Genomic DNA, 13,743 nt, shown 5'->3' on the forward strand with positions numbered 1-13,743 from the left:
TTTCATTATAAGGAATGGTTTCTTTATTTTCAAGAATAGAATGTGCAAAGCTGTGGCTTCTTCATATCATTAAAAACAATATTTGAGATACGACATCCTCAAAGAAGTAGAAAGAGACTCATTTTCCTCAAGATAAATCACTTGGATCATTGTCAAACACAAATACCATTGTCTTGGTTGTGTTAAAATTCAGTCCTTCTCTGGCATACACATAATTATGAGTGGGAATCATTACAAAGAGGGAATGCTGTATGTATCTTTTTTAGACAACAGCTGAGAAGTGTCCATTCCCTCTAATGGGGGGAATTCCCTCTAACTTTAAAAAGCTGTGCTACTTACTTCGGTTTTTTGCAAAGAGTAACCTGGGTTGCAGAGATTATTTGATTTCATTAAATTAAGTCCATCTTATATTCCACATTTCCATCTATATGTAATGGCAGCAGAAGATAAATCCAGTCAAACTCTAATTGCTCCTTAAAAATAAGTGACATCCAGTATCCCTCCAGCAAAGGAGGCTGAAAAAAAATGCAGCAGGCTAACTCAGCTTGTGGGGCACTCTCATCCCAGGGTCATCAGCACTACTACCAGATCTAGTAGATCTGTTGACTTTTCCATTGCTCATGCCAAGTCCTCTGTTCGCTCTCTGAAGGTGGTAACAATCTGTTAATGTTTTTTATAGCTCGAGTCAAACATCTAAAAGGTGCCTGGAGACAAAGTCAAAGTCCTTGAAGACATTCTGCTCCTTACGGGTTAGGAGAGCAACCTCCTCGGGAGGAGTAAGGATGGGCTTTTGTGATGTAAACTCTTCATCAAAGTTGCTAATGTCAGTTGGGTCTCTTAGAGTGGGCACAAAAGGGGGCTTCAGAGTCCTGGCCAACAAGGCATCCCAATCAATTCCCTGTAAGAGAAGGAAGTGAACAGACCAAATTGACCTTAAGATTATTTATGAAATGAGATGTTTATGGCTCACAAGGTAGGTGTATTTGTACCTAGAAGCAGCACAATCAGAAATAAACCAGTGCTGGGAGCTTATAGATCCCAGAATACACTCTCGGGAGATGTCATTTCAAACATGAAACACATTCTGGAACAGAGCACTGAGGTGCAATAGAAGCTACCACTAAAATCTCACTGATGACTAATAGGAAATATGCCTCCATACCAACAGAAAGTATGTCACTCTCAGCTCAAGCACAAGAGATAAGGAGGGATGAAGTGAGTTCCTACCTTAAAAAAGGCCTGGATTTTAATCTCTTCTGCATCTTTTTCCCCTGCTCCCAGTCTGCGCTCTGGACATTTCCGAAGAAGCTGCAGGAAATATCAGGTCAAAATTCAACACTGGGAACAAAGGTGGACAGAAATCATATTCCAGATAGAAAAAAAAAAAAAAAAGAAAGGAGATGCACTGACCCCTCAGTATCTTCTCATTCTCACTTTGCAGCAAGGTCATAAATCTGCTAGTAATAGCTCAGACCTAGCTCCTTGCTCCTCCACATCAATGAGATAACTGCATGAAGCATCTCATCTTAATTGTGAACCCCTGGCTTACATTTAAAAACTGAATGACTCTGACATTCCTGCCCTTGAATCAACACTTTTCCATGTCAGACTTGGCAGAAACAGCCCTCAGTAAGAAGTCTGCTTAGTCATCCTTAGACAGAAGAATAACATTTATGTAAAGGGAAGGAAAGGAAAAACATGTGTAAATGTTAAATGTTTCCTTAGTCTGGGTAGGCAGCTCCAGATTACACACACAAATGTTATCCAGTCCTAGTAGCGTCCCTCTGGATCCACTTCCACAATAAATGCAAATTCCTCAGGCTCTCAGCAACCCATCAAGCCCATTACCTTCCGGATTATAGAAAGTGCCTCAGATGAAAGGTATCGTGGATACCGGACTTCATCATTGACAATGCTGTCAAAGACTTCCTCCTCATCGTCTCCAGGGAATGGTGACTGCAATTGGGACATCTGATTATTCAATCCACATAGCACTCATTCCTCACTATTAAATAGGGATGAGAATAGCAGACAACTGTATGAATTAGTTAGTGCTTGGCAAGCACTATGAATGAGTAAAATGTAATTTAAGTACTAATAGTTGACTGCATTCAGCAAACTGTTTTCTTACGTGGTTGGGTGCTATTGCCAGAAGCCTGTTTAGGGAAGTCCTCTTAAAGAAAGGTCTTACCTCACCAACAAGCATCTCATAAATGAGCACACCCAATCCCCACCAGTCTACTGCCCGAGTGTATGAGATGTCTGTCAGGACTTCTGGAGCCAGAAATTCAGGGGTGCCACAGAAGGTGTTTGTGCGGTCTCCAAAGCCTATTCCTGTAGGAAAAGAACACTTGTAAAACCCAGCACACATTACTAAATGGACCACATGCAGCCTCACCTTCTGGAAGCCACAGCTTATCACCGATAATCTAATGTTGTTAACCAGGCAAGGGTTCTCTTTAAAGTCTGTAAACAGCAATAGCAGGTATGAAACCTGAGGCTCTTGAGAACTCCAAATAAGAAATATACAGATGATGCTTAAACAAACAGAAAAAAACAAGGCAATTCCCTGCAGATTCCATTGCTCGTTTACTCAAGTATACATTTTGTAGCATCCTATATTCTGGCTCCTTTGAACAAGCAAACACATTGTAAACTTCTTTGTAAGTTTCCTGAAGACGAACTTGGAAAGAGAACTTTGTCCTTTCATCATGGCCAGACAGGTGAGGTGTTTTGTTGTTTGGTTTGTTGGGTTTTTTTGGTCTTGGTGGGTTTTAGTTTGTTTTTAAGATGGGGATCAATGTAAGTTACACAGGACCACCTCAGTATCTGTATTTGAAAACAAATTACTGAAGCCCAGACCCTAAACTGGTTCTGAAGGTTCAATTTCAGCTTCATCAAAGTCACTCACCTTCCTTACACAATCCAAAATCTGCAATCTTCACAAATCCTTCAGCATCTAAAAGCAGATTATCCAATTTCAGGTCCCTGAAGGTAAAGGAGAAGAAAGAAAATGGTGGATGAAGTCCTAGGATTGCCATCCAACATATTTTTTTGCACAAGACGTGGAAGCTAGATGTTAATAAAATCAACTTTAGATTGAGCAAAGTCTGCATTTGTTTTAAATCATGTATTATTTGAAAGATTCCCCTTAAGTTACTGATGTTTTCCTCTTAGTGAAAGGCTCACAAAGCAGCTTGGAGCTGGGTGGGGCTTATTCATCTGGAAAAAAAGCACCCCACAACAGCATGACAAATTACTTGACTATGACAGTAAAAAAGAAAGCAGTGACTTACAGGTGCCCCCCAGAATGTATTGACATGTCAGAGAGGATTAATCACCTGCAACATGTCAGATGAATAGCTTCTAGATGACTTTCTTTACTTTAAACACGATGAACATGCTGACAGCAGCAGGTGATGGGGAAAATAAAGACAGACAGAAAGATTAGAGACCCTAGCAAGATAGTGAGCTCCAGTCAGGAAAAATCAACTTTCAAGTTGCTGGACTGTCTTATTCGTGAATTTTTGCTTCTTTACCTATAAACAATTTTCTTCTCATGCAAGAACTGGAGCCCCAAGACTACGCAGGCTGTGTAAAACCTAAAAGAGAGGAACAGTTATCAGGAAATTATTATGAGAATCAAGTTCAAAATGTTTAGTGCCTGGAAACTAGACTAATTCTAACTCACTGTGCCACATGCTCTGGAAAGACATCTTCATGGATGCGCATCATAAGATCACCACCCGGAGTATATTCCATCACGAAACAAGCATGATGAGGTGTCTGGAAACATGCAAACATGTTCACCAGGAATGGATGACCAGAAGAATTAACCACTTCAAATATTCGCTTCTCACAGTTCAAGCTGCCGGGATTCAAAGAATGAAAACATCAAGTGTTAAAACCTGGCAGAAAAGCCTGTTCTGAGAAAGACAGGATGAAGAAGAAAATTGTTACAGCTAAGTTAGAGAAATAAAAAGTGAGGGCTAATACAACATTTATCTTACATCCTTCCAAATCTTCAGTCTTACAATGTTCTTCAGGTGTTATTCCACCAGAAGGCAGAAAACAGCACTGTTATAAGTTCCCTTACTCGTGATTTTACTTACTCAAGCCCTAAGGTCATATTTAACTTGAACAGTGCCATGACCAGTACACATAAAACCTACTAATATTTGATTACAGGTGTATGAATGTACCCTCTGGCAAATGTACCATCTCTAAGCCAAGCTCACCTATCAATTTCATCTCTCCTAATAATATCTTTTTTCTTCAGGGCTTTGATAGCATACAGCTTCCCAGTTGCCTTGTATTGAGCCAGCAGTACCTGAAAGACAACAGAAGAGCTCTACTTCAAACAAATCTGTTATTTTCTTACTGGATTACTTTGACTATCTGGAGTGGATAGAAATAGTTTGTGTCAATGGGAGTCATTCTCAACAACAAGCTCAAGTAACTCCAAAAATTTAGCGCTTTTTTCCTGCTCCTTGTACTGAAGCAGTCTAGAAGGATGTTGGTGCAAGTTATATTCTTTCCACAAACAGTAGTATCACAGCTTCATGAGCACCTCAGAGCTCTCACCCCAGGCAACTATGCATACAGATTTGGGGAATGGAGCTATTCCATTAGTGACCGCCACGAAAAAGAAAGGAATGGTAAAGGTGTGCTTTATGAAATGACTCTCAGGATAGTTTTCATCAGGCTTTGAAGCCACAAATCTTCAGGAATTTTGACTGTTAACAAGTTATCAGCTGCTTGTGTGGTTGGGCTGGGTTTGTTTTGTACATCTGTATTACAACAAATCTCTTCTGTACTGCAACATTTCTATTTGGACTCTGAGGCAAAGGCCAATCTTCAGAGCCACAGTCCCTCTGCTCTCTTTCACAAAGTGTACACTTCTGAATTACCTTCCCAAAGTGACCACGTCCCAGCATAGCAATACAGTGAAAATCCTCAAGCTGAACTGTCCTTTTCCTGCAGACAAACACAGAATTGCTGAGACAATACCCAAAACACGCACAAACAGATAACTGAAGAGTACATATTTCTGTTAGGTGAAGAAGCTCTGTATAGCAAAACGGAAAGCAAACAGCTGTGTCAACCACTCCTCGTCTAAGATGAAATCCTGTAAACTTAGGCTTGCTGCTGTTCTGCCACTGAAAAAAAGTAGGAGGCAACCACAAGGAAACTGCTCTCAGTGGCAGCAGTCTGACTTGAATCTCTGCTGGCAACAGGAGCAACAATTCTGACTCTCCAAAGCTTGCTTTCTCTGTTACTTTCCATAACAGGATTAGTTCCCCTCCACCCCCATCCTTGAGGGAGTAAAATTCAATTTTGCCTTCACTTCTTTCAGCAGGCTCAACAGCAATTGTGTTAATCAGACATGAGCATGTATATCAAGTGCTGGTAGGATAAGGGCAGCTTAAGAAAAAAAGTTCTCTCTCGAGAACTGGAAATGAAACATGGTGAGACAACAGATGTAAGATGTTGCTGGAAAAAACATATATTAATAAAGAGATGCTGTGTCAGCCACAAGGTGTTACCAGGGAAACTCAGGCTGCAGAACTGCTTGGAAATAATAATAAAAAAATCCCCAACAAACAACCCACATCTTAAACACCTGAGTCCAGGATCATCTTTAAATGGCAGCAGATATTCCGGGACACCTCCAGTCAGTGAAACAAAGAGCAATGCATCTACCCATGAAGGACTCAAATCCCTCCTCAGCCTTCTCAGAGGGAAAGTAGGCAGGTGCCTGACATAGTTTTGAAGATGGGACCCCTCAAAAGTGATGATGAAATTATGAAGATAATTCTATGATCTGAACTGTTAAGATCAGCTTTGATAGATTTTGCTATTCATGCTTTTTTGGTCAGTATTTGTTCAACAATAATAATTATTTTTTACTTGTCCTGGTTTTGGTATATTTACTGCTGTGTGTTGTTACATACAAATTATGTATATATAGCTGCCACAGACTATAAATAACTTACTGGTTTATGCCTCCCTATGTAATGAAATACAGTGTATCTTGCATATCAATAGAAACAGAAGTGTGAGAGATAGCAAAAGTGGTTCTGAAATTTATAACATAGAACACAGACACATTTAAATATACCACACCATAAAACTTCAAATAAGGAAGCACTTGAAGACAGGTAAGTGACTTTACCTCCTACTCAAATAATCTATTACACTGTAGTGTACAGTCTATCACTAGGCTAAGTGCTGGGGTTAAAAAGCCGATGACTCACATTTGGACAAGTTCAGAGCAGACTTTTCATGGTACTGTCTATACTCAGCACTAAGAGGCTGCTGCTGAGAAACCAAAGCAGACCTTGAGCTGAATTTTAGACTGCACGCTCAAACATTTCAGCCCAGTACCTCTTTAATCTGTGACCCAAGACAGCCCATGCTGTCCACAGTTACCTTGGAGATGCTGGGACTATTACAGCAGAGCTGCAGGACTTCTCATCAACATGCAGCCTCTTCAGACGCTAGGAACAGAAAGAAAAGAACAGAATCTGGAATCATCAAGTCAGACCTGAACATCCACATCCAAGTTGTCTCCTCTGTCATGAACCAGCACAACCACAAACAAGTTCTTGTAGTTGGTCATCCCCTCTGCTCGGAGGGAAGCAGCATGAAAACAGATTGTCAATAGTCACACATAACATGTATGATTTTTTTTTTTTTTTTTTTTTATAGGCTCAAACCCTTTCAAGTAAATGCTTTTTTAAGTCTGGGATAAAACATTTCCTTTTTAGGAAAAAAAGACACTTCCTGTCCCAGGAAGAGTCAATGATCAAAGAATGCGGCTTCCTCTATCAACAAAGGCAAATAAGAAAGGGTTAAGATGCGGTAGAACACAGGTCATTAACCATTATACTACTCAAAACAATTTTCCTGCTCCTTCCTGTCAGAAAAATAGAGCTCTTATTGGGTTTGCCCAGTTTCTTTAATGACAAAGAACTTCAACTGGTCCTAAAAGCCTGCCTGCCTTCCTCCCCCACCTTCTCTCTGTGCTCTTGCCCTGAACTCCCAACTTAATTTTTGTAAAGATTCCATGCCAAAACAGCTCACTGGATTCTGAATCCCTGGAGGTCAGCCAGCTAATGAGGAGATGCTTGTCTATAGTTGATTTTTCCAGTAAGAAACAAATAAGAAGAACTAGGCTTTGAAAGAATAACAGCCAATAAAAGGTCTCCCTGTTAGCCCTGATGATTACCGGAGAATCTGCAGGAGATGGGGTTGATTCTTTGGAGTTGGCCATCTGGAACAGGCGTGGAGGCTTGGGTGGTGCTTCGTCAGTAAATGTGAGCTTAGCCACAGGAAATTCACTGCATTTGTAAGACAAAATTGAAGGAGATTGCCTTAGAACAGAACATCGTACAGACACATCTTTTCTATATTAATTCAGCCCAACACACTGGACAACAGGACTCCTTGATTCACATTGCAAGTCTGTGAGGTATCAAGAGTTATGCTCTCCTAAATAAATGAAAAGAAGCTATTAAGTTGTTGATAGTTAAACTCACATCCAACAACAGCTCTCTGATGCTATAAAAATCAATTAAACAGAGGTAGGTAGAAATAAGTCACTATGATCAAGAATTTAAAGGAAGCCTTGATTTTAACAGCAACACAGTAGTTGATTCTTTTCTTTTTAGCTTTTCTATGTCTTGTGAATCAGCAGGAATAGTGTCTTTTAGATATATGTACCTTCTATGTGATGTACCTACTTGAGTGCTCCATTATGCTAGTGGTTGGGGTACACTTAGCCTCATGAAGGAAGAGTGCATTTTTACTACAACAATCACACTGTGACCTTGCCTGGAATTCAGTTGCTATACTGGTAAAGATACTTTATATGTGGAATTTCTTTCCTTTACAGCACAAAACCAATACACCTTTCTTTGTATATAAAGTAACTTTTGAAATCTGCTTTTGGTTGGGTTTGGGTGTTTTGTTCCCCCTTTTGTGTTTTTTTGGGGGGTTTGGTGTTTTGGTTTTTTTTTTTTGCTGTTGTTTTTGTTTTGTTGTGGTTTTTTGTGTTTGTTTCAGGGTGTTTTATTTTGTAGTATCACAGTGTTTACTTATCACCACTTGCCCACAGATCTCACTGCAGAGGAAAAGAAAGCTGCTGAAGTCCCACTGGCTCTGGAACACACTGCTTGTTAGGAGAGCAATTCTGGAAACCAGACCAAGTGCTAACAATAAGTCAGAGCTACCCACGATATACTGAACATCCCACTAAAATTACATCATTTCAGGCAGCACTTAAAATCCTGAGTTAAGATCCTCAGATACATTTTTCTGATCAATATCACCATAGTAAGATGCAACCAAATTTTAAGATCTATCCTACACCCGTTTCAGAGTGTTATTCAGCAACACTCAGAACATGACTTACCTACTCAATTTGGACATTGGATCAACATGACTTTGTGGGGGACCTGGAGAAAAGTCTGTGTGAATGGGATCATGGAGTGGGGGACTCAGAGTGCCCATGGAACTACACGGAGGGAGGAAACTCATCATCAGGCGACCCCAAGCAGCAACATTTATGTTCATTTGAGGAGCTCGGAGAAACTCTTTCCCTGGAGGAGTCAGAGTCAAAACACCAGTGATTTAACAACACACAAATTACAATCTCATGTACTGTTAAATTATTGTTTCCACCCAAACACCCGTGGGTTATTCAAAAAGGGAGCCCACCTCAGGGAGAATGGGCTTTTTCCCCCCCGGAAGAAAAATTAGTAATGATGATGATACAGATCTACTGTTTCACTTCAGTTCAGTTCCATAGAGTACCATAACAATCCTCAAGTAGAAATTGCATGAAACATTAAAAAACTTCTTTTAAGTCAGGTTTTCTTCTATTTCAACACTGTATTTTAATCAGGCAGCTTGCGAACAGAAAGTTTCTGAAAATGCCTTGAAAAGAGTAAAACATTTGGAATGTTTTTGTTATTTTTACTACTTCCTGAATAATATAATATAAAATCTCATTTATCCCCACTGCCAGGAGTTCTCAGTATGTAAAGTCTTACCTTATTCAGCTTCACAAGAAAGAATTTGCAGACAAAGAAGAAAGTAGGCAAGTTATTCCAGTCCCTAAACTATTAATCTGAGATGCCAGCTCTGAAGACTTGACAATCAGTAGCCTGTTCATGACACAGTCTTCTATAATTCAGAGTTTTCCTGAAAACCTTCCAAACTCTGTTCATCAGTAACAGCATTACTGGTTAAATTAGCACAGCTTGAGTCCCTGATCTTGCCAAGGAGGCTGTTAAGTAACTAGTAATTATATCTTCCTCAAAACGTTAATTATGAGTAGAAACACCACAACAATTATCACATTACATAGCCAGGCTGCCTACATGTTTTGTGATTGAACAAACTTTGCCATTCTAATAAGCCCACCTACTTACACACAGGAATTAGCAAGCATTCTAGTGTCTTACAAACTCAGTGGGATAGGAGGGTACACCAGCCTGCCTGTGCAAACCCCTGCCCTCACCTACACACCCTACGTAGTAAGCAGTCAGCTCTCCAGCAGCTTACCTTTCTGCTTGGGGAAGATGCGTTTCTGTCGCTGCAGTTTTGGCTTTCTCTCAATGACAGGATTACAGAACATCACCTGGCAGAGAAGCAAAGGGGATTTGTCAGGATTTTTCTTTTACACTGTGAACACAGACCTTCACATGTGCCTGCCCTCTCATCGAATTCTCCATTCGTATCTGTTTGATAAGTTAGAGTCAATTACATAGACTCCAGACTGTGTTATTCTAGCTTCACCCTCTAAACATCCGTTACTTTAGCAACAGTTTCAGACGTTAGAATTTTCTGCTACCTGAAAGCAGAAAAAAACCCAGACAAATTCATATCCCAAACATCATTAATCTAATTTGTAAAGCCATGCATAAAGAACACATCCATGTGTAGGGTAAAAAAAAAAGTATTAGTCCGTGGCAGAGAAGTAAAAACCAAAACACCAAGACCAACCCCCACAAAACCATAAAACCCAAATTTGCCTCCTCTCCTGCCTTCTTTGGTACATGAGGTCAAGATCCTGCTTTTGGAGAGATAACCACAGGAACTTTCATCACAACACAAAGGAGAAAGTACTGTGGCTTTTACGGGATTACCTGCATAATCTCATCATTGATGGTACTTGAAACTATTAACCTCAGAAAGACGATAAAATAAACATACCCAGAGGGAATGTGGATCTCTGATTCTACAGTGTCTCTGATTCAATTCTGACCATTAAGCCATATGTTTAATTAAAGTGTCACCAATGACTCACAATGAAAGCAAATAAAACCCAACAGATTTCACAGCACACACACATATAATTACAGTGGAGCAGTTGAGGAGTCACTCCAGGCTATGGCATATGCACATCTATTATATCATGTTGCTCCTTATTCTTATACAGAAAAAGATTTCAGGTGTCATTCTACCCTTCTAGATTATTGCTCCTTCCATCCCTTGTATCCTGGGTTGAACAACTGCTTTCAGGGCAAGCACCCTAAGCAGAGTTCTCTTAAAAAGAAACAAAGCTTATACTTATACCTCTGCAAAAAGCATTCCTTGGGGTTCCAGTGGGAGGCACATCCCGTGACGTTCGTTATCCAGAAAATCATCCAAACGTAAAAACTTCACCGCACAAAGTTCTCTCCAGTCTCTCCAGTAAATGGCAATTTCTAGCTCACGAGACTGGTGGGATGGGTGAGTGGTACGGGAGAGGAAAAAAAAAAGCAGGAGAGAGTTACATAATACCCCATGCTCTGGCAATGGCACACACATGCTGCTGTTAAAAGTAAATAGAAGAAATAAAATCAGTAAACTAAACAGTATGCATAAGAATCTTCTTTAATACTTGTTTCCTACTTTCTCTGTTGTTTTCACACCTTAACTGTAGACCCTCTGAAGATGGTTGTCTTGGCTCCCAAGTTCAGAAATCCCTGTGACAGCCGCTTCGCTGATAAGGGAAATAAAACTGCTCAGATAAGGAGAGAAGGACAACAGATGCTGTTCAGGCTGAACCTCTGCCAGAGATGCACTGCCTTCAGGGGAAGGCTAAGATAACTGGCGCAGAAAAGGACAACGGGACAGCAGCAATGCAGAGTTCACTCAACTGGAATGGCAGCTAAACAAGCAAATCAGGTAAGGTGAAATGGAAAAACAAATATCACAAGGAATCTAGAGCAGACTTACCCGGTCCAGTTCAATGACGAAGCTCTGGTCCCATGCCTGGTTATTAACTGGTCCCCAGTTTGTTTGGCCAACCACTTTATTGTCCACTTTGAGAACAGCAAGCACCTCGTCTAAACAAAGGAGAAAACACGAATTATAATATTTTACCACAGAAAATTTCCCATGCTGAAGGCAAATATCCCAAACAACTGTATTTTCTAGAAGAGTAGAGGGAGGACCAGGTATAATGCAATTAACTCTTAGCTTCGCAGAAAACGGGTATCTTGTAACTACACTCACACAAGGCTAACCAATACCATGATGAGAAGACCCCATATGCCACTCGGTTCAAGAGGGAACCCCATACTCACTACATGGCTCTTCATTCCGCAGGTACTTCCCTGCAACACTGCGGCCATGGATACCCAGGCCAACTCGTGTTCGGGAAAGGGGTCTCAAATCACTTGGGCTGCCACAGATGGGAGAAGAACTAGTAATTCGGGAACGTCCTGGAACGTTTTCCAATAGATCCTGACACCCCATTAGTCTCACTTCCAAAGTTCCTGAGGAATTTTAGGAGAGTAAAGAATATTATTACTATTAAATCTTCACATTCATCCCATTTTTCTGTAATGTGAAAGATAAAGTGATTCCAGTCAGCCTTGTCCTCACAAGGGTCTGAGAATTTCTCAGATTCATGATTTCTTGGTTAATAGCACAAATCTACCCCAGATTAATGGACTGCAAATCCATGCAATTAAAAAGCTCTGCCTGGCCTAGAAGACTTAAGTCCAGACGCTAGAAAACCAAATCCCCATGTAGCAAAGGGCAATACAATAATGAAAATAAACGCAATTAATTTTCCCCCTCTATCCTCCTTACAAACAACATGCCACACAGGACTTATGTACCTGTAAGTGCTGTAGGTTTGACAACTGAAGTTGGTTGGATGCTGCTATGTTGAGCTCCCAGGGAGGAAGTATTTACTAGTTCCTGCTTGATGAGTGCTCTTTTTGGATGATCAGGAGAAAGCTCACTAAGCTGACATTCCAAGGACAGGCGCAGCAGGTCAATCTTCTGAGAGGACTCTTGCAAACGACCCTGAGCCTGGCAATATGAAGTAGAACAGAAAACAGGCATCGTACAGCCCCAGTCCAGGTACTTTAATCCTTTCTGAACTACTAAAGCAAGCTTCCAAACCAGACCAGAGAACACCTTACTAATAAAGGAAAAAGACTAAATATTTTCCCACAGATCCTGATCACCCCCATCAGTGTCACTTCTGAAGGAATGTTATTCCTAGAAGAGAAAGTGATCCCAGTTTGTTCTCAGAGAGACAGGAAATACCAGATTAGTAACTCTCGGTTAACTCTACTCATTCATGCTAAATCACTGATGTTGAAGCATCACGAAACCACCCTCTCAAGAAAGGCTGAATGAGTGCTTACCTCAGCCAAAAACTTGCGGTCCTGTACCCGACTCCCTCCCAGGATCTTCAGCACGTTTTTGGCCCCCTCAGCTACAGCAGCTTCAATGCGCAGGTGATGTCTCAGCTCCTCAATACGCAGCTCCAAAGCACTGATGGTGCTCCCCATCCTCACTGGCCATTTGGGAGATAAAATATGGCAAGGATGAGAACTGACTGAGCACTGTGGATCTTAAGGCTTTGGCTGCATCTGTTCTGGGCTGTTATCAGTTACTTAAAACACCCTACCTGCTGGATCCGTTGGATCTTCCATCCCTCCTGCTGACTGAGATACTTTCCCAATATGCATGCGGATTATCTCAATCTTTGTCTTGCTGTCCTGAAGCATCTGCTGAGCTGTAGCCAGCAGCTTCCGCTCCTGCCAAAAAAGCAAGCATAGGTAGAGAGGGAACCCTGCTCATTAAGAATGGACTGCAGTGAGGTGTTCACATGAGGATGAGGTGGTACCTGCAAGAAGGGTTATAAATGATTCCAAAATAGCATACATAAGCAGTTATGTAAAGGAGACACCTCCGAGGATCAAGGACTTTGAGATCGCTATCTCCATTTTTAGAAGGAAAGGACAGGTCAAGGTGATGTCCAGTTATAATATCAAATCTTGCAGTCACTGAGACTAGTGATTCACTAGTTAACTGTGCTTACACTGTTTTGTGAACAGAGGTTTTTAACAAATAAGAGTATCACACCCTCTACACTACTGGTCTGGATAAATTAAGCTTCATAATAAGCTTGGAATTTATTGGGTTTTTAATGTGTCTTTAAAATATTTTAATTTGTCTTTTAAATAAGGTTATACCAAACTCAAACATCCAGTAATTATAGGCTGGATTAAGTCCTTGGCAAATGAAACACACATCATTCACTCCCTTTTTGATTCCTGCTAAATTCTTGAAATCTGTACCATGTTGCAGGAAGCCTAATGCACAGTTACAGTACTGGTTGTCCTGTGCTGTAATGTGACATGCTGTCATTATGCTGAGAACCAAAATGCAGAGATAGGATTCAGGCAAGCAATCTTTACAAATTTATTTCTTCCACAAATGAAATAT

General features: G+C 40.7%; 1 protein-coding gene across 1 annotated transcript in view; it reads right to left on the reverse strand.

The window, feature by feature from the left end:
* The window catches only part of PKN3 (protein kinase N3), an 18,281-nt gene continuing 4,538 nt past the window's right edge, over positions 1–13,743 (reverse strand). The window contains exons 4-22 of the mRNA XM_065695973.1: positions 12,923–13,052; positions 12,657–12,808; positions 12,120–12,315; positions 11,580–11,771; positions 11,230–11,339; positions 10,585–10,728; positions 9,571–9,646; positions 8,417–8,603; positions 7,232–7,343; positions 6,433–6,500; positions 4,911–4,977; positions 4,239–4,330; positions 3,692–3,868; positions 3,540–3,602; positions 2,912–2,988; positions 2,192–2,334; positions 1,849–1,956; positions 1,228–1,308; positions 1–898 (exon numbers count right to left, since the gene is read on the reverse strand). Of these exons, the coding sequence (XP_065552045.1) occupies positions 686–898; positions 1,228–1,308; positions 1,849–1,956; positions 2,192–2,334; positions 2,912–2,988; positions 3,540–3,602; positions 3,692–3,868; positions 4,239–4,330; positions 4,911–4,977; positions 6,433–6,500; positions 7,232–7,343; positions 8,417–8,603; positions 9,571–9,646; positions 10,585–10,728; positions 11,230–11,339; positions 11,580–11,771; positions 12,120–12,315; positions 12,657–12,808; positions 12,923–13,052 (2,388 nt within the window). The 3' untranslated portion in view covers positions 1–685. The remainder of the gene's footprint in view (positions 899–1,227; positions 1,309–1,848; positions 1,957–2,191; positions 2,335–2,911; positions 2,989–3,539; positions 3,603–3,691; positions 3,869–4,238; positions 4,331–4,910; positions 4,978–6,432; positions 6,501–7,231; positions 7,344–8,416; positions 8,604–9,570; positions 9,647–10,584; positions 10,729–11,229; positions 11,340–11,579; positions 11,772–12,119; positions 12,316–12,656; positions 12,809–12,922; positions 13,053–13,743) is intronic.

This window comes from Lathamus discolor, chromosome 15 (assembly GCF_037157495.1).
Source record: "Lathamus discolor isolate bLatDis1 chromosome 15, bLatDis1.hap1, whole genome shotgun sequence".
Classification (NCBI taxonomy): Eukaryota; Metazoa; Chordata; class Aves; order Psittaciformes; family Psittacidae; genus Lathamus; species Lathamus discolor.